The sequence below is a fragment of the Equus asinus genome, chromosome 12, assembly GCF_041296235.1.
Source record: "Equus asinus isolate D_3611 breed Donkey chromosome 12, EquAss-T2T_v2, whole genome shotgun sequence".
In the NCBI taxonomy this organism is placed as follows: Eukaryota; Metazoa; Chordata; class Mammalia; order Perissodactyla; family Equidae; genus Equus; species Equus asinus.
The window spans coordinates 49,674,568-49,695,356 of NC_091801.1; the positions used below are offsets into that span (position 1 = coordinate 49,674,568).

A 20,789-nucleotide genomic window follows, 5' to 3' on the forward strand; every position below is an offset into this window, starting at 1 on the left:
AATCTACCTTTGAACCATTTGGAGATAGCATCCCAGAATGCCTTGAGAAAGTCCAGGCAGGACGCTATCGGAGCAGTCTGACGGGAAGGAGGGCTTGAACTGGGGGCCGAGGGGACGCAAAGGAAGCTGGCCTGCAGGAGCAGTTGTGGAGGGAAAATGGGTAGGGCCTTGTTTGCTGTGCTGTGGGGGCGAGGAAGAGCTTGGACCAGCTGGATGACTAGTTGTCTGAGAAGAGAGAGCCTGTGGTGGTGATAATAAACTCCCTGAGCTTTTCATGGCACTTTCCAGCTTAAACACATTATCCGATTGTAACGCGTCACAGTACAATGTAGGGAGTGTTATGCCTGTTTCAAAGATGCAGCCAGGGAGGTCCAGAAAGGTTAAATAATTAGTCCAAGGCCTTAGTGCTTGGATTTGCACCAGGGACGTAATTTTGAGCCTCTTAGTATGTGTTTTTCTTGCTGTGCTTTCCTCTCATTTTGTCCTGCAGCTTCAGAGAAACCTCTGTCTTTGTTCTTACAAAACTTCACTTGTGAATTGATCCCATTTAATCTCTGCTTCCGGGGCTCTTAGCTCCTGCCACTCCTGCTTTCCGCAGCCTCCTACATTTGTCCTCTCCATTGTGTGAACACCTCCTCCATCTTGGAAGAGCACCTCTGCTTGGCCCTGATGCCCGCTCCTTGTGTTCCTGTCCACCCCTCCTTCCTCTGCCAGGCTTCCCAGCTGAGATGCTTCCTCTGCGTCTTCATGTCCTGTCTCACTTGCCCCAGCAGTGTAGCTTCTAGAAGGGGCGCAGACTATCTTTGCTTCTGAACCTGGTGGCCTTTTCTCAGCCCTCACTCCTTGTCTTCCCTGTAACTTGGATGTTGGATAGTGTGGCCACAGTTCTATCTGCTCTTGGCTTCAGTGATACACACTTGACCTCATCAAGTATTCATTACTTGATCACAGTGATACAAGCATCTTGGTTGCCCTCTTCCCTTACCAACCGCCTTTCCTCAGGCTCCTTCTTAGCCTCCTCAACACAAACTCTCCTCTCCCAATAGGCTGCTCTTTTTGCTCTTCTCAGAGGCAGCATGCGCTTCCTTCTCCTCTACCTCTCTTCCAGCTTAAGATGCCTACAGGAAGTCTTCTCTGGTACACGTTGAGATCTCTCCTTTTCTCCAAGTTCTTACAGCATGTATAGACTGGGATATTCAACTGAGTATCTCATTTTTATATTCCACAACAATGAAAACCGTTATATCCCCCCTTTTCCTTGAGGACAGGGCCATACCATAGACTTCTGTATCTCCCATAGCATTTATTTATTTATTTATTTATTTATTTTTGAGGAGATTAGCCCTGAGCTAACTGCTGCTAATCCTCCTCTTTTTGCTGAGGAAGACTGGTCCTGAGCTAACATCCATGCCCATCTTCCTCTACTTTATACGTGGGATGCCTGCCACAGCATGGTGTGCCAAGCGGTGCCATGATTGCACCCGGGATCCAAACCGGCGAACCCCAGGCCACCGAGAAGCGGAACGTGCAAACTTAACCGCTGTGCCACTGGGCAGGCCCATCCCATAGCATTTGTATATAGCATCTTCCATAGCATCTATATGTGTACATACATATATACATATATCTCCATACTAAATATATAGTCAATGCTCAATTTATGTTTGTTGATATACAGGCAAATAACATTTTTTGAGGATAAATCTGGTTAGAGCAGCTAACTCTGCTGTATTATCTTGACAACTTCAACTACTCCAAGCAATCTTGGCTCTTAGGTGGTTTTGCTTATGAAAGCAAGAGCATGGATAAAGAGGGGAATGTGTATTTAGAAAAGAAATTTTCTCTTAATTCCTTGGACAAATATTTGTTGAATATCTACCACGGGACTGGCCCTGGGAATAGACTGACCTTGAGGCAGACAAGGGCCCTCCTTTTATGGGCTTACAGCCTCATGGAGCAGACAGATCATTAAACACTAAACAGATAAACAACGAGATAAACCCAAATAACGTTAAGTACTATGAAGAAAATAGAAAAGAGCAGTGTGATAGAGTGTGCTACTGGTCATGGGCTGAGGTGGGAGGAGGAGGAGGAAGACAACTCTAGGTGGGGTGGTCAAGGCAGATATTTCCGAAGAGCTGACATTGGACTGAAATCTGAATGAGAAGAAGGAGCTGGCAGTGTGATGATCTGTGAGGACAGCAGTGGAGGTGGAAGGCACAGCAAATAGCAAAAGCTGTCAACTGGGAACAAGCTTGGTATATGCTGGAAATGGAAAAAATTGAGTACTAAAAGAATCTGGGAAACTGTGGTGGAATATGGAATATGTGAGTAAACTAAATGTGTATCTGTGTGTAACAGACATACAGTATCTTTAAGAGAAAATAAAGAAATATGTTATCAGGTTTTAAATCATTCCCTGAAATTGCTGTATAAACAGAGGTGTCAGGAAGTCCATGAGTTTCTCAGATCCTCAGCAAAATAGCAAGCTTTCTGAGGCAGGGAGTCTGTCTCGTCATTCTTATGTCCCACCTCCAAGCACAATGCCCGGCACAGAGAGGAGAGCTTTGATAAATAATTGATGAATTAATGCATGAAGGAAATGAAGGAATGCCCAAGACTGAGATTCACATGTTAATATTGTCTGCTTTTAGTCTATCTTTCTATCTCAATTTGGCATTGCATCTGCACCCAAATACAATCTCATAAAATGGAAGAAAAATGCTGAAATGTAAGAAAACCATCTATAAGGTCTTTAATAATTCCAAGAACCAAGAAGAAAACAGATTAGGGAAATTGGCAAGAGCACTTTTATGTATTTATATATTGTTTGTGTTTTAGAGTAAAAATGCTGGTTTCTTGATGTGTCATGTCCCTGTAATTTGGAGGCTAATGCATGTGCAATTTCTTGGGAAAGAGCTCTTTGGAGTCTCAACCTTAGGAAATAAATAGCTTTCTTAGTCTTTAATCAGAAAGATCTTTTTGAAAATGCAAAATACAATTGTTTAAAGAGGAAATAAATACTTCCCGTCAAATCATAGGCATTATGATTTTTCAAATCCCAAATTGCTTTGTAAATCAAAGATTATCCCATTTATTTTAATGGCAAGCTCTCAGAAAAATCTTGGGAATTAATAATCAAGTTAATGTAGCAATTCTAAAGTGCATTGATCTGTGTTTATTTTAATAATCTTACTGCACACAGAGTGAACAACTGAGAGGTGTTATAATCTGGGTAAAGTCTCTTGTCTTGTGTAGGAACTACAAATGGGCATTGCACTTCATATATAAAAAAGCAATTTAATTAAAAAAATGTCAGTTGTCATGAGACTGCCTCTATTTCTGGAAAGGTCTTGGTACATTTAGAAACAATCCTTCTATCTGAATCAATCTTTGAACTAATGACAAAATTAAAATTATATATATTATCTGCCTGGATACACCTGATTTAATGAATCTTTTTCTAAACAATAAGTTATGTACTGTTAGAATTATAGAAAAACAAGTAACTGAGGTTTTGAAAATATTATATGACCATATGTAACATTTGTAACTCTTGGATGATGGACCAATTGTTTACAGTATTTATATGCTGTTTACATAATCAGGACTCTTACTGAAGTTAAAAAGAACTTTCTGTGCCTGACATGTGGATGAACATTTGGTTCGGGAAAGCATACCTTTCTCTAAGCTTCTGTAATACACATTTGCAAACAGCGCTTTGTAGATAAACTTCTAAGAAATTTGCTCTCATGTTTCCCTGCTGTGCATGGAGCTGGGACATGGTTGGGTTTGCAAGATGAAACAAATTAATGCTTCTCGGTTCCCAAGCTAAGGTTTTAGCTAATGTCTTTCTACGCCTTCCCAACCCCTCCAATTGCTGTTAAAGTTCAACCATTTGAGTTTTGAGTGCATCACAGCGAGACTGTGGTTGATACCATCAGACCGATACCATAGGCAGCCAGGCAGGAGGAAAGTGGTGCCAACCCTGTTTTAAAATCCTTGCCTGTTAGGATAACTCTGGGAGCTGCCAACACCAGGGAACAGAGAAGGCAGATTCTCATCTACTTTTTATAGAATCAGGATGCCATGAATCAGGGAGCCCATTTGACCTGCTAAGGGACCTTTCTCTAGTCTTAGTGTCTCCTGGTGGAGTCTAGTGTATTGTAGCTCATTTGACCTTTAAAGACCTTGTCCACAGGATGGCTGATTGTTAAGCTCCTCCAAGGAGGATTTAGTCTATTTATTGTAGTGTATTGCTAGTAAGCAGCTGTTATTTCAGTGGATCTGCCCTACTCAAGTGGCCCCTGTAAACATACACATTCCATCAGCCCGACTCTCCAGTTGAGACCCAGAGCTATCAAGGCTACAATTAATATTGCTTCCTGCATATCTGAGTATATGTCCACTCTGTGTGATGTGTGGATAAATCAGTGAGCCAACTGTGAATCCGAATAGCTTAGGAAGTTTTCATCAGAGCTCTTTTCTCTTCTGGCTTCTGCAGTACTAGATAGGCTTTATGAGGAAGTGGAAAAAAACTGGTCTGGGTTGAGGTCCTCGTGGATTACAGCCACCAGCGGGAAGATTTCTATATGAAATACAGGACCAAAAATATGGACAACTGCATAGCTCACCAGAGTGATCATTTGATTTGCTGACATAAAGATGTATTTATACATTCTGGCCAAGATAACCCCATTCTTGGTCATAACAATAACAATAAAAGAAGTCAAGTTTCCCTAGGAAAAAATGCTTTTATTTTTTGACCTAAAGATCAGTGTTTGATGAAGTTATTGTAAGCTTTAGGGCACCGCCATGATATCTCTCTCCCCATCCAGCCTCTGACTTCCGTGATTACAGGACCATGGTTCGTGCACCTGCGCTGGTGCTTAGCACAGTTTCAGGGACTGGTAGGTATTTAAAGATATTTGTGACCTGAATGAATGTTCTCTGCAGTTAGGGCATCTCCAGGAGCAGTAGACAACATTTTTTGTCTACTTCTACCCTGGAAGTTCAGGAGGAGAAACAGGCACGGCGTGTTCTTTCTGTGGTCTTTATCCTCAGCTCCCCTCCATCATTTGACGTTTGTGTCTTTAGTCAGTCTTTACCTTTCCTAAAGATGAGCAAGTATTTCTGGAATCCCTGGTCTTATCCCAGTGTCTGTGTGGGTTTTGTATTTCACTTGTGTCCTCCAAGCTCAGTGCTCTATTCTGTGTTCTCACGGCCTCTGAATATACGTCTCTCTTTGGAGAGCCCCGGCCACCGTGTGTTGGTCATTGCTGCTACTCATCTTTCTTCCCCTTGGACTGTCAGCTCTGTGAGTTTGGGGTCTCACTTCCTTCTCTGTCCTCAGTGTCTCTTGTTGTATTTGACCCACTGTGGGTTTGTGCTGATGTTTATAGAATGAATGAATGAATAAATGAATGTATCTGTGGTCACATCTTTAGGTACTTGTTTTCAGATGGTGGCTGGAAAAGTGAGAGCCTGCAGCACAGTGCACAAGCTTGTTGCAATTAGCATGTCACTAAGACCTGTCATCTGGCCTTGACTGCTATTGGTGTGGTGCCTTGCTAATGTTTCTCATTGCAAAGTAAAGGGCTCAAAAATTAAATTGAAAATGATCTTTATATAGACATAGCACTAACAATGAGATACTTCATTGTATAAGTTACCAAAAGCCTATAGGGCTTGAAATGAAGTAGATCAGGCCTGGTAGTTAAATCAAAAATCAAATGCCCTTTAAAATGCAGCTCTTGGCCGTGGCTCTTTGCTTTCTGCAGGGCTGTTCTCTGTGGATACCGGGATGTGAAAGGTTTCAGGTCAAGGGTTTGAGGGTGAATGAAAATTTCAAGGGACCAAATAAAACAAGGGTCAGACGACATATCTGAGGAAATGGCTTTCAGGATACATAATTGTGACATTTGAAAACAGTGAGTGATTTAAAGTTTTATATTAAATAAAAATAATACACGTGGTAGCAAATGAAAATAGTACCGAGAGTGTGTTATAGTATGCCCAGTTTTCCCCAGAGAGTGCCTCATGCTATTCTTGTGCTTACCACATAAATCTAGGTGCTGCACTCACATCTCTATTCCTAGATAAGTCAACTTTAAATGGTGTGTATTGACATCTACCCACTATGCCAAATGAGGATAAGTTTAGTCATTTATTCTCCTCCCTCTATTCCTCCCAATATTGTATAATAAAATTACTATTCTTAGTTTTTCTGTTGGTCAGTGCTATAATCTTTAATAACTTACTTGAGTTTCCAGTTTGGGGATTCGTGTCGTTTCTGTTGTGTCTCTGGAAGCCCGTGTTGTAAGATGAGGATGCCGGTACCTTTACCACATTTCCTCCTCCTGGTCCGTGTCTTACCTACATCGGCTCCCCTTTTGCTTTTTCACTAACAGGGAGTTGTGTTAGTATTTGCATTCTGTTCTGCAGGGAGGGATTTAAAAAATGATATAAAGGGAAAATTGAAAACCAAGGACAGTAAGTGACTCGCCTGAGGTCTCTTGGCTGGTTAATGTTAGAGCCGGGGCTGAAACCTGGGGCTTTTGACTCTTAATCTAGCGTGCTTTCTGCAGATAAGTGCATTGATTCAGTCATCAAATGTTTATTAAATGTCTGTTTTCCACCAGGCACTATGTTAAGTACCAGTAATACAAAAATAATAAATGGTCTCAAATCTCCTACTTCATGGTCAATTAGAAGAGACAGATGTGTAAACAAATAACTAGGTTTCAGAGAAGGTGTTCTTGAGTTGTTGTTGTTCTTCTTTATCTCTCAGGTCAGAGATTAGAGAAATTGCTATAACCGTTAGAGGTGACAGCTTTAATATCTTGAGGAGACAGTGTTTTACCTGGTTAACTTATGCATGTTTGAAAAATAAGTAAGATTTTGCTGATATACTTTAAGGAAAGTAATGTTAATTGTCTGTTTCAAGATTAAATATGAAAGCAAAAATTTTTATAAATTTATAATTATGTATTATATATCATTTTCTATGCTCAACATATTTTTATGTGAGAATATCCAAATATTCTTGCGTTATCCCTATAGATTTATTTAGTATCTTGATTTCAACTCTAAGGCTTATGTTGTGTTTATAGATCCTTTCTATGGTGACTTGTGAATTTTTTCCTTTTTTTCTCCCTCCCTCAGATTTTCATCACCGTCAATTGCCTGAGTACAGATTTCTCCTCCCAAAAAGGGGTGAAAGGACTTCCTTTGATGATTCAGATTGATACATACAGTTATAATAATCGTAGCAATAAACCCATTCATAGAGCTTATTGCCAGATCAAGGTCTTCTGTGATAAAGTGAGTAAAGATGACAGTTTGTCATAAAGGTATCTTTATTAATAGATATTACTTTTAATGACATTTCTCCTTGTCACCTTTTCTTGTCTAGTGGTGTCAAAATAATCACCTTATCAATCACAGTGGGAGTAGTGATCTTTTGTTTTCAATTCCTATTAGATATCTAGGGAGTCATCAGTCAACTAAATTTTGCTTTTTAGTCAATCTTTTTTACAACTAATTTAATGACTGATTGACATTGCACTGTGCTATAAGTCTAATTCACTTAAGTAAATGATATAATAGATTCACAGTTTTTATTGGGTATAGATCCTGTCCCAGAACATATCAATATAACCTTTATTATTTTATGGGTTAAATGGAGCCTCATCTAGAGCTTTTGGGATGGAACAGGCACCTATAAAATAAGTTCATTAGTGTAAACAAATGGGACTTCATCAGACTAAAGAGCTTCTTCAAGGCAAGGGAAAACAGGATTAAACAAAAAACCAACCCACTAATTGGGAAAAAATATTTACAAGTTATATATCTGACAAAGAGTTAATCTCCATAATATATAAAGAACTCACACAGCTCAACAACAAAAAATCAAACAACCCGTTCAAAAAACGGCAGGGGACATGAACAGACATTTCTCCAAAGAAAATATATGGATGGCCAATAGACACATGAAAAGATGCTCATCATCACTAATCATCAGTGAAATGCAAATCAAAACTACACTAAGATATCACCTTACACCTGTTAGAATGGCAAAAATAACCAAAACAAAAAGTGACAAATGTTGGAGAGGTTGTGGAGAAAAAGGAACCCTCATACACTGTTGGTAGGAATGCAAACTGGTGCAGCCACTATGGAAAACAGTATGGTGATTTCTCAAAAAATTAAAAATAGAAATACATAGGACCCAGCCATCCCACTACTGGGTGTCTATACAAAGAACTTGAAATCAGCATTCCAAAAGTCTGATGCACCCCAATGTTCATTGCAGCATTATTTACAATAGCAAAGACGTGGAGGCAACCTAAGTGCCCATCAACTGATGATTGGATAAAGAAGATATGGTATATATATACAATGGAATACTACTCAGCCATAAAAAAGGATAAAATCGTCTCATTCACAACAACTTAGATGGACCTTGGGGGTATTATGTTAAGTGAAATAAGTCAGATAAAGACAAACTCTGTATAACTCCATTCTTAGGCGGAAGTTAAACATGTAGACAGAGAGAACTGATTGGTGGTTACTAGGGGAAAGCGGGCTTGGGAGGGTGGGGACAAAGGGTGAAGTGGTGCACCTACAACATGACTGACAATAATGTACAACTGAAATTTCACAAGGTTGTAAACTATCATGATCTTAATAAAAAGTAAAAAAATAAATAAGTTCATTAGTAAACATGAACTCAGGAGGAAGTGTAATTTTTTAATTTCCCTGAATCCCATCATAAGAGACAGAGCAATTAGAATAACAAAGCTTAAAATCCCATGATTATGTGACAAGAGACCCTTACCAATCCCAAATATGAATGGGACTAAGAATCAACAATTTCAAGACCTGTGTGATATCAGTGTCTTGAGGGAAAGCAGTGGAGCCACTTGATGACCAAAGAAAAGGAAACCTATAAAATTGCCTCAAGGTTCTCACTGGAAAGTGAAGTGGGCCATCTGAGGACAGTATGTGAAACTGAGGTGGGAGGGTATGGTTTCAGCAGACTTCAGTTTGTTGCTGGATGCAAAGGGACATAACATTGGAGTGTTTTGGGCTCTATGAACTCTGGAAAATTGAGATGGACCAAAAAAAAAAAAAAATAAGTGCAAGGGAAAGAGAAGTTTCAAATAAAAAGAAAGATGGGAAAGGATACGGAGTAGACAGATTTCAGGAAATACAAGACCATTTTCTTTTATCACTTTGTGAACACACCGGGAGCAGGAGAGCCATGAAGCTAGAAGAACTGTCTTGGTGCTCTCATTTCACTTAAAAATGACCAAGAGAAAAGAAAAACAGTTGACTCTCATAAAATGTTTCATGAAAAAAGAGATTAAGATCAGACTAACTTCCCTTTGGACAATGGATGCCTGCTGGAAAGACATACCCACAAAATAGGTGAAAGCTGTAGCTTAATGTTCCAAAATGAGCTAATGAAATTAAGAAAATCATAGAAGTTATGAAGATCAACATAAATCACAATTTAAAAAATTCAGACATGAGAATTTTGGAGAATGGAGTGATTTAAAAAAGATGTGATAGAATTCAGGAAAAAATTTAGAAATAAAGATTAAAGATTAAAATATTTCAGAAGTAAAGACTACACTAGAAGCAACACAAGAGTGAATAAATTTAAGAGGTGATGCCTTAAGAGAAATACAAGTTGGAAAGAGCAAAATTTTTAAAATCGGAAGAAATGAAGAAAGAGATGTGAAAGAAAATAATAGACATAGAAGAGAGATAAAGAAGATCCAATATACGTATAATAGGAATCTTTGAGGAAGAAAGCCAAAACAGTGGAACAGAACAAACGCTAAAAACAGTAAATCAGGAAAATTTACAATAGAAAGTATACATATTTAAACAGCCTACCACACACTTGGGAAAATTGACCCAGGATAGCCAATTCCAAATTGTTAAGCTATTGGACTTTAACAAAAAGAAAAATATTCTTTGGGCATCTAAGTAAAATAGAATAAAATAAATAATAAGTGACTGATGAGGAAACTTCTATCAAACTTTTCAACAGCAGCGCCTTGTCAGAAGACAATGCTATTTAAAGTAATCACGTAAAGTAAATGTGAGCCAAGGTTTTTATATCCAGCCAAAGTGACTTTCAAGTGTAAAGACTACAGGCAAAAACAAAACAAACAAACCACCAAATAAATAAATAATCCCACAAAAAACAAACAAACAAAAATCCAGGGACTATTCTTTCTTGGGGAATCTAGTAGAGAACAAACTTTAGACAACCAATATGGCTATAAAGACATTGATAAAAGGACCAACGGTGAGCAATAAGTACATATTTCCCTATAGATCTAATTCTAAATGATGGGAGAGACAGTAATGGCAATATTATATGGTCTGACAGTGTAGACACAGTACAATTATTTAAAAATTGGAGAGGATGGGGAGAGAATATGAAAAATAGAATAAGCTGGCTAATTGCTTATAGGTATTCCCTGGATGTGAAAGGATATGACTTCAGATTAGATCCTGGGGAGAGGAGAGAAAGGGGAAAAAGAGGTCAGTGGCTAATTCAATATTGCCCAGCACTCTTAAAGGTACTGCAGTCAGTTGTATCAAAGGTCTGCCGTGCCATTAAAATGTCTGGAAGTTCTGGTTTAACAGTGATAGAGTAAATGTAGGGAGAAGTGGGCTTCTGTGAACATATAGCAGAGATGGTCACAATAAGAAAGAAGGACACATTAAGTAGAACTGCACTGCAGTGTAGGGACATGCAGCAGAGTGGTAAATGTCTCCAAAATCACAATAGCCCTTCAGGTTGTGACGATTTCAGTTAGTGCCAATCCTCCAGCTGTCAGAGCCGTACAGCACTCTCAGACAAGTCGGCAGTACAGAGGCTGGTTAAGTCCATAGACACAGTTGTTGTGTGGATGAGGAAACACTGGGTCAACGAGCACAGGTCACTTGCCCGGAGTGCCATGATAATAAAGTAGAGTAGTGGGATGCAAATACAGGTCTGATTCTAAACTCAAACTCCTTGAATTGATAAATAACTTTATACATAAAATACCAAAGTGACAACTGACGATTCAAAACCTCAACAAACAGCCAAGGTAGCCTTTAAAAACAAAACGAAACATTTGGCTTATATCTTTAATTTGGTATATTAAACATTAAGAAAACATTTTCAAATGGCGTACTGCATGGTATTTTTTTTTTATGATTTTCCTACCTATTTTTTTTTTTTAAGATTTTATTTCCTTTTTCTCCCTAAAGCCCCCCAGTACATAGCTGTGTACTTTTAGTTGTGGGTCCTTCTAGTAGTGGCATGTGGGATGCCGCCTCAGCATGGCTTGATGAGCAGCGCCATGTCTGCGCCCAGGGTCCAAGCCAGTGAAACCCTGGGCCAGCAAAGCAGAGTGCGCGAACTTAAGCACTCAGCCACGAGGCCGGGCCCCTATTTTTTCTTTTTGGTGAGGAAGATTGGCCCTGAGCTAACATCTGTTGTCAATCTTCCTCTTTTTTTTTCTCCCCAAAGCCCCAGTACATAGTTGTAGATCCTAGTTGTAAGTCCTTCTAGTTCTTCTATGTGGGACGCCACCACAGCATGGCTTGATGAACAGTGTGTAGGTCCCCGCCCAGGATCCTAATCCGTGAGCCCCGTGCCGCTGAAGTAGAGCACGTGAACTTAACCCCTCGGCCACAGGGCCGGCCCCCAGCATGGTGTTATTAAAGTACAGTGAGAGAGCATTCAAACAATTTGAATTCCCTTACTTTATTCCAGATATTTTAAGGGCGATTGTAGAATCCCCTTCCTTCAATCTCCTTCTTGGAAGTGAGGCATAAGATTAGCGGCAAGGAGAAAGGGAGGGAAGAACGGGGTGGAGGCGCTGGGGAATCCATTTGCTTTATGTCAAAGTTGGAATTGAAAGTGGGAAAGAGAGGACTTAAGGGATGCTCATGTAATCTTTTTCTACGGTGTTGATGTGATAAATATTCAAAACAAAACAAAGATGCAGAATGAATCGAGAGTGTTATACTGTTGTTCATCTGTGCCCTAGATTGAGAGGGACTCTTAAGAAACTAGAGATGTAAAGAGTTTCCAGTGGGTGGTTTTTAATTTATATATCCTGATGTTGAGGGTCAGGAAACGCAAGAGGAAGAAATGTCGAACAGGGTATCTTAACCTTAGCTACTACTAACTTTTCTAATAGGCTAGATACAAAATCTTTTGCTGTAATTTGTCATCTTATTTGCAGCTCTAATTTCAAAACCCAGGCAAAACTCACTCCTGGGAGATTAAATAGAGAAAAAGTTTAATTTTTGCACTTTTCAAATGGATGTGTAAATGATTAATTTGAATTATCCTCTAAAGCAAAAGAATTAAGAGCTATTCCATTTTAAATCTGTAAGTTTCTCAATCACAGTTGAGAGTCTTCAATGATAGAATTCTGCATTATTTACAGTTCTCCAGCTTGATTTCTAACTAATACAGTGGTGAGATTACAGATGAAAATAAAGACCTTCACTAATTTTTTTTGATACAATACTTCTATTGAAATACGTATGTTTATGCATTAAAAAAATTTAGGATCTGTCTATATATCTATATCAATATCTATGTCTGTACCTTTATATCTATATTTAATTTCTTCATTATCTTTCACAAAAAACAAGAATTATATTAATGTAAACAGTAACTATATTATAGTGTGCAAAACTTGAGAAATAAAGCCACATTTTTTTTAAATAGATGGTTTTCTCTATTAATTCTTGTTTGGAATGATTTTGGAGGAAATGACTGTTGAAAATTATGAAAAGCTAAAGGTACTCCTCCAAACCACCCCCTTGGTACCTTAGTTAACTTTAAACAGGTTAAAGCCAAATTCTTAAGATACATTTAAGAGAAACAATTGAAGTGTCAAATGAAAAGCAAAGATAGCCATCACCTCTCAAGAGGTGGTTAAGTGATCACAATATAATCAGGAAATCTTCAGGCTTACTTTTCAAATTAACTCTGCGAACTGAACATTTAGCAGGAAAGATTATTTTCAAATGATAAATTTTGTATTTGTAGCAAATCATAGTCTCCTGAAAGAACTAGACTTTTTTGCACTTTAATAAGAGTAGAAAGAATAATTTCTAGAAGCTTCAGGTCATGAATAATCAAAGGAAGGAAAGGAATTCTTGGAAGGTCATGTTCAAGGAAGCCTTCTCCATCTAATCCAACTTATCAGAGCCTCCCTGGGTCATTGTGAAGTCAAAGCTTTATGTTAGAAATGAGAACTGTGGTTCTAAGAGAATCTATCAGAATTGCATAGTCACGCTGGTATCTGGGCAGGACATTTCTTATATAGATGTGGCACCAAGACGAGGCTCTATGGAGAGCCACTTTATGTTATGTTAATAAGCAGGTGACTTTATTTCCCCAAAATTGCCATTGAATATGTATAAATCTTGAAACAGATTAATTCCATACCTTTTCCTCATAGAAATAGTACAAAATGAAGCACTAATTTAGAAATAAAATTACTTGACAAACCTTGGAGTGTGTCTTGGGTGCGTTACAATTTATATAGGTAGGCAAGTTCCACATTTCTATTTATATTAAATACTCTATTGTACAGAACTCCAAATACATAGAAAAATGTCTTATTGGACCCAAGAAAAAATTACTAATAGGAGGCTTTTGCTTATATTTTACACCCATTTGAACAAAATGATATCTGTATATTTAACACTATTTTTTGAAAATATTATGTTATCTAGACACAAAAATTCTATAAAACCTTAATATATGTTGAAGAGACTTCCAAAAGAAGTATTTCTATATTTTAACTCCCTCAGCTATGAATTTCCATAGTTTATAAGTATCAATGAAAATTCAAAACTTAAAAGTGAAGCACTGTAAAATAACTACTCCCTTTGTATGTGCATAATCCTGTGAATCGCATATTCATGACTCTTGTCCATATTCTATTGATATATTAGTTGTTTTTTTAATTTGAATCACATATTAAGGATTTAATGTGCCATATGATATTTTATTGCATGTATTTTCACCAATTTGTTCTTTGCCTTTTAATCAATTTTTTTTGTGTATATAACATAAGGATTATATTTTTATATTGTCACATCTATCCCTTTTGTGTGTCATGACTTAAGGCCAGTTTCTAAAGGGTTAGAGGTTGCTGGCCAGTCCATGCCTCACTGCTCCTTAAAGATGCTGCCACAAAGGGCAGGGACTATGAATGTGGATCTGAAACCTAGGAGAAGAGTTTAGGCTGAGAGTGTCTATCTGGATGTCACCTGTCTAGAGCCTCATAGAAACCCGGATGCAGATGAATTCTTCTGCAGCAAGAATGGAGAGAGAGAAGAAAAGGAAACTGTTGGAACATCTGTATTTGGGGAGTGAGAAAAGGAGAATAAGTGAGCAAAGCTGACATAGAAGAGAGACCAAAGAGAGAAGAAGATAATCAGGGAATCTTGAAGGCCAAGAAGGAAAGAGAGATAGGTGATGGTCAGCTGGTTACACAGGATGGTATTTGGCAAGAGAAGCCAGTGAAAAGGTCGGATTACAAGGAACAGAGGAGCAAAAAGGAAAAGGATAGACCAAACTTCTTTCTATTTGGTTGAATGAGCACCATCTCCAAGAACGTGCGAACATTTTAAAACAAAAACAAAAATCCTGCTTATATGTACAAAGTGATCTTACACGTTGTGTCGTTGCCTTATGCCCTCCTGCATTTCTGCTACTGTAATGACTTTTAAAAGTTCCATAACAACAAGCAAAGGAAAAGTTTTACCAGGAAAGCACACTCAACTTTAATGCCCTCTCTGTGCCGAAGGATAATGTTAGCAGGCTGGTGCTTCATCTTAGGACATTTTATTATAATCACTGAAGTTACTTAACTGGCTTCACTGGGATAGGGAACTGCGTCTCGTCTTTCTGTATGGATTCAAAATTGATGTTGTTTAAATAAGCAAGACATGAAAAGAGGGGGAAATCTGGGAGAAGTCGAATCACTTGGAGGTCAGAGAGAGGGTCTGGACTAATGATCAGTCTCAGCTTTTAGAACCGGGGCCCGACCCTGCTGAGGGGGATGGAAATGGGGCTGCCCACTCTCCTGCTCACCTTGTTTTGTTTCATATGCCTGTGACTTGTGTGCGGGCAGTATTTTTGCGTGCTCTGATAACATGTCTGGCATTGTCTGTATTTGTTTTTCCTTGTCAGGGAGCAGAAAGAAAAATCCGAGATGAAGAGAGGAAGCAGAACAGGAAGAAGGGGAAAGGCCAGGCCTCCCAAACCCAGTGCAACAACTGTGAGTGTCGCTGGGGAGGGGTGGGCGCCAGCGAGGGCCACTGGGGGAATAGGTGGAGAGAAGGGTTGCAGATGAAACGACAGATATGGAAGCGATGGCTTGCTTCTCCCTAGTAGTAGAGATGGGGTGAATTGTCCCTGTGAAAAACAAATAGAATAAATGATCACAGGACAGGATGTTTGAGCTAGGAGGGACTTTCTCATAATCATGGAGACCAACATTCTCCTTTTGCAGACAAGGCATCCAGGGCACAGACAGGGACAGGAGGGTGTGAGGGGACCAGAGCTCTGCCTCAGGATCCCTCACTCAGAGTCTGAGCTCTTTCTCTTGGTTTGGCAATGGGAGATGGGGGCCTTTGGAAGTGTGTTCACATCCAGGGCATTTGGAAAGCTTCATAGGAGAAAATCATCACGTTTAGCCAAGACTAGGGCTTACAGTTGTGAGTTCTTAGTCACGTATAACCCTCTCGTTTATGGGTTTTGTGATCATGTCCAGCCTCTGATGGGAAGTTGGCAGCGATACCTTTACAGAAGAAGAGTGACATCACTTACTTCAAAACGATGCCTGACCTGCACTCGCAGCCGGTCCTCTTCATCCCCGATGTTCACTTTGCAAACCTGCAGAGGACAGGACAGGTATGACCTACCTGCTAACATCCGCCTGCCATCCATCTGTGGGGCTGGTAGAGCCTTAAGACAGAATCACTTCAGGCAGTGTTGACCTTAAAACGAAAACCCACTCCGTGCCTTTGACAAAGAGTCAGTCATTCCCTACAGAAAATGGATTTTTATAGAAAGGAATGTCTCAGGAGAAGAAACCGACTTACTAAGGGGAAGGAGAGAGTGAGCTGATATTAGTGATATGTTTACAAAGCAGTGAAAGAGGAAGAAACTAAGAAGGCTGATAACCTCTAAAAAGTTTTGTTCTGTTGATTTTGTCATGTGGATTAGCCTGATGCAGTAGAGCTCCACCTAATGGTGAGAAATGAAACTGTGCCTATAATTTACTAAAGTTGCACAACAGGAAAAATTCTGTGACTAAATAAAACTCTACCAACAACAATTTTTCCCTTAGTAAATTAACAGTTCTCATTGAATAGGTAAATCACTTCATACCAAGAGAAAAGTGAGGTTGCAGACAAGCCTTTTAAAAAACAATTCCTGTCTGTTAGGTGTGTCTACAAGTGAAATGAAAGAGCTAATGTTGAGTAAGATAAATGTCCAATAATTAACTCATTATGGTAGCTCACGTTGATGAAATGTTATGTGGTCACTAAAATGCTAATTATGGAAACTATGTAGCAACATGGGAAATAGTTATGATGATGCTGAGTGAATAAAAAGTAGAATACCCATTTGTCCTATACAGTGATTCCAACTATATATCTGGACTTGAAGGAGACAAGAAAAATTATAACACTTGATGAGCAGGGCTATGAGATGTGGGTGATTTTTTCTTTTTATAATATCTTTATTATCACTTATTTTATGGGATAAATTAAAGTTGCATGAAAAAAAGAAAAAATAATAATCACTTCGCTAGCGTTAGCCAGAATTGTCTTTCACCAAACCAACTGGATTCTAGTGAATCTGGTGTCGGTTAGTTTTCCTTTAAACCCAAAGTCCTTTGAGGAAAGGTCTGTGCTGAGAAGTAGAGGCATGCTTAGGATGTACTGAAGGTTTTTTTCCATTCTAAGTGTTCAGACACTCCTTGGCATTGACCTTAGTCTAGGAAGAGAAATCATCATTGGCTTCACTTTCTCTTTCTTGAGAATATTTTGTCCCCTTGTGTTATTTCATTGTATGTATGAGACAAAGCAGTCAGACAATGAGGGCCTTTTTATTGCTTTTAATGACGCAAAATGCTAACAAAATACCCATAGATTTTTCTTAGGGTGCATTCCACTAAAAATTAACTTAGCGTTCCCATCTTGTCTTACTTGTTTGATAGGAACAAGGACACAAAGGGGAAAGGAAGAATGTTAAGATTTATGAAGATATGAGGGCCAGTACCTAATTTTATTTATTTTTTAACTCCCAAGAACATGGTGGTGATTGTATATTTACCCCATGTAAATGTAGTCTTTGCCCATGGGATTTTATGAAGCTAGGTCCACACCTTCCAGAAGAGGAGATAATTGAGTTCAATTGTTCTTCTTGTTTACTGTCATGACTGGCTTCAGCTCCGTGTCAAAGCTGAGAGCCTGGCCTGTTCTCTTGGCAAGATTTCTCTGACATATAAAAAGCTGTAAATGAATCTTAAGAGGAAAAGTGACCCAGCCTGGCTGTTCATGGCTGTCTGTCTGGTGGCCTCTCTTGCCTCCTCCCTATCCTGAGCTGGGCTCCTAGCTTGTGGCTGAATCAGAAAGTGTAGTCTTTACAGTTTGTCGGTTTCAGCGGTTGCAAAGCATCCCAATCAGTGTCACCCCAGGCCATCGGTGAAGTTAAGGTCTGCTAGCTGGGGGCCTTAACCTCCCTTGCAGAGCCCTCCGGCTTCCCCTGTGGCCTTGGAGTCAGAGTTAAGGGGTCAGTGACACAGCCTGCCTGAGCTCCCGGCAACAAAGGAACACACTCTCCTGTGCACTGGAACAATGCGTGAATATTCTGTGGTTGATCAACTTGCTTGGCCGAAGGAAAGGAGCTCCCACAGTAGCTGACTGGGACTTTAAAGGCTGCCTTTTCTTAGAAGAGCTAGAAGTCTGGGAGCTGGGTCCAGAGGCAGGAGGGAAGATGGCAGTGCCACCATGTTAGAAGTGGGCATGGGGCAGAGGTTGGCTGACCTTGACATGCGAAACAAGAGCCAGCAGTGGCAGGTCAAAAGATGGGCTAGTTTTACCATGGGGGTGGGGTGGGTAGGGGAGGAAGGCAAGTGATAGTGACAACTGAGTAACCACTACAGGCACGAGCCTTGTTGAAATCAGCCACGTTGCAGCTCTGCACAGCTTTAGCTCGGGACAGTCAGTGAGACCCTGAGCCACGCTGAAGGCAGAGGCGCTGTGCTACAGCGATTCCTAGTCACCCAGGGACGTGGCTGGGGAGTGCTTGTCAGCCCGCACTCATCCTCCTCCTTCACTATCTCGTTGATTCACACGTGGGTTGGAATATTCGTCAGACAGTTTTCAAAAACTAATCTGAGGGAATGAACCCAAAGTGCAGGCGCTATGGAGATCTCCCTCTCTCCCTCTCAGTCTCCCTCTGCTCACACTAAAGCCCTGATGTCACTGTGGCTTTTGTCTGGAATGCCTTTAAAAACAAGTGATACAGGGAGCTTGGGAGGCGCTGTGGGATGCAGAGGCATCGTCTGTCTGGATGCTGTGTGCTTTGCAGGTGTCAGCCTTCCTCCAGGCACCTGAACCCGAGGAGGGCATCACTCCTCCCTCACACCCTCAAGAACAGTCTCCCCGGTGGTTTGTACACAATCTTCCCCCAAATCCTTGATAAGAATTCAGGTTCCCAAGTTCCACTTCCGGTCTTTCAAGTTAAAATCTCTGAAGGGGGTTCCAGGAATTTGCATTTATGACAAGGTCTCCAGATGTTTTTTATGCACTCAAAGTTTGCGAAACACTCGCTAAAAATTAAATTTGCGCAATGAGCCCTACAGCTGACTAGGAAGAAACAGTGGGCCATTACGTGAGAGGAGGAGAAATGACAATGCAAGGACAGTGATAGGGACAGTGTAGTAGAGGCCATTCAGGAGGGCAGGAAAATACATAAGAGAAGGCTGTTTCCATCTTCGGGTCACCAGTCAGCTTTGCAGACAGCAATCCGTTACCCTGCCATATGGTCAGGCAGGGCAGATGCATTATGCCACATGGAAAGAAACCGGCAACATGTCAGGAACATTTTCCAGAAAATCCACTTGTGTGGCCAGTGCAATGGCCCAGCCTCCCTCATTTATATGGCTCACTCCATATACATCTAAATAGATAGTCCCATTTCTAGTACATCACAACGACGGATGCTCCAGCACTACACTGAAACTCGGGGTGCGCGGGAGGAGACATCTTATCTTCATTGTTTTCTGTTTAAGAAGAAACAAAGCATGCAATGCAACAATAGACATACAAAATTTAAGAGGAAAAAGTTCCCCGTGGAAATCTGAACTAATGACTAGAATGACTCATTCCCACAGAGTTCCAGCTAAGCAGCCTTGTTGTCTAACTACCTCTGGACTTGGCATCATCCCAGGAACCACCAAGAGCCTTTTAGAAAGTCTGTAGGGAGGGTGTCAGTCTAGGCACAGATGCTCCTCTCCCAGGCGACTGGGGCAGGGACAGTGACGAAGTGTACTAGAACCAGAGGCGACTGTTGACGTTAATATGTAAATATGTCTGGTGCTGACTTGCGTATTGTTCTTCACTCAAACGAGAATCGTTCTGAAACACACAGACAAAGCTCATGAAAGGCCCGCAGATAATTTTTATAAATAATTGGATGAAAAGGACTTACATACGTAGCAGATCCCCTCTGGATTTCTATAGTTTTATAAAATAATAAGGATGCTTTGTAATTTCTTTAAATCTGATTCTGCCTGCCGCCATGCTGACTACCTAACGAAGTCTGTTCTCAGAGGTCTTCCTTCTGGCCAGGAATACCTCCCAGAGCTCAGTGACTGCCCCAGCCTGAAGACAGTTGACTCCCAAGTTTTTCTGGTTGTGTGAGGCCAGGGTAACCCAAGCCCCTTTGGGGAATAAAGCGGGCCCTGGGGTTACTGCCACATGGCCACAGGACCCTCTCGCTCCCCTCCCCTTGCCAAAGCATAGTGTCTGCGGTCACTCACCTGTGGGCCAGAGGGGGTTGGTTACTCGCAGGCCTCGCTCCAGAGCCTCTCTAAACAATGATTTTTAGATCCTGCTAAAATATTTCCTTAATGTCAAAAGCACGATTTGGCTCAGGGCTGCAGGTTATCTGATCAGACTGACTTGAGCTAGAAATAATCAGATTTCCAATTTTATTTCGGTAAAATCTAAGAATTAACCCTAACGAGAATGTGAGGAGGTTAAAGTTGTATTTCCTTAGAGACACACACATGTACACGCAGTGTTGTTCACACACACACACACACACGTACACAGCATCATTAAACAGGTTGTCTCTTGTCTTTTTTAAGAGACAGGGTAAGGCCTTAGGAAAATTTGTTGCTCACATGATACGTTTCCATTTTCTGTGTCTGACCTACAGTGAGTCTACTGTTTTGTTCCACAGGTGTATTACAACACAGATGATGAACGAGAAGGGTAAGTCATGGTTCTTTCACGTAAACACCCAGAGTCAGTTCATGGCAGTAGAAATGGCTCTTCAAGCACAGGGTGACCAAGGGCAGGGAGTGGGTTCAGAGCCGAGAGGAAGGCTTGATGCTGGCTCCGTCTGGGAGGAATGCTGGGGAGGCCATTCTCCTTCCAAGTCTCTCTATTGCTCTCTCCTTCCTGTGATCTGCCTTTGAATAACTAGGTATTTTTCCGAG

At 40.4% G+C, this 20,789-nt stretch overlaps 1 protein-coding gene across 4 annotated transcripts in view; it reads left to right on the forward strand.

Annotated features, from left to right (window-relative positions):
* The window catches only part of GRHL2 (grainyhead like transcription factor 2), a 159,287-nt gene that overhangs the window by 107,778 nt on the left and 30,720 nt on the right, over positions 1–20,789 (forward strand). For all 4 annotated transcript variants that reach the window (XM_014829530.3, XM_014829409.3, XM_014829468.3 and 1 more), the window contains exons 9-12: positions 7,165–7,323; positions 15,239–15,326; positions 15,822–15,961; positions 20,531–20,562. In XM_014829530.3, the coding sequence (XP_014685016.1) occupies positions 7,165–7,323; positions 15,239–15,326; positions 15,822–15,961; positions 20,531–20,562 (419 nt within the window). The remainder of the gene's footprint in view (positions 1–7,164; positions 7,324–15,238; positions 15,327–15,821; positions 15,962–20,530; positions 20,563–20,789) is intronic.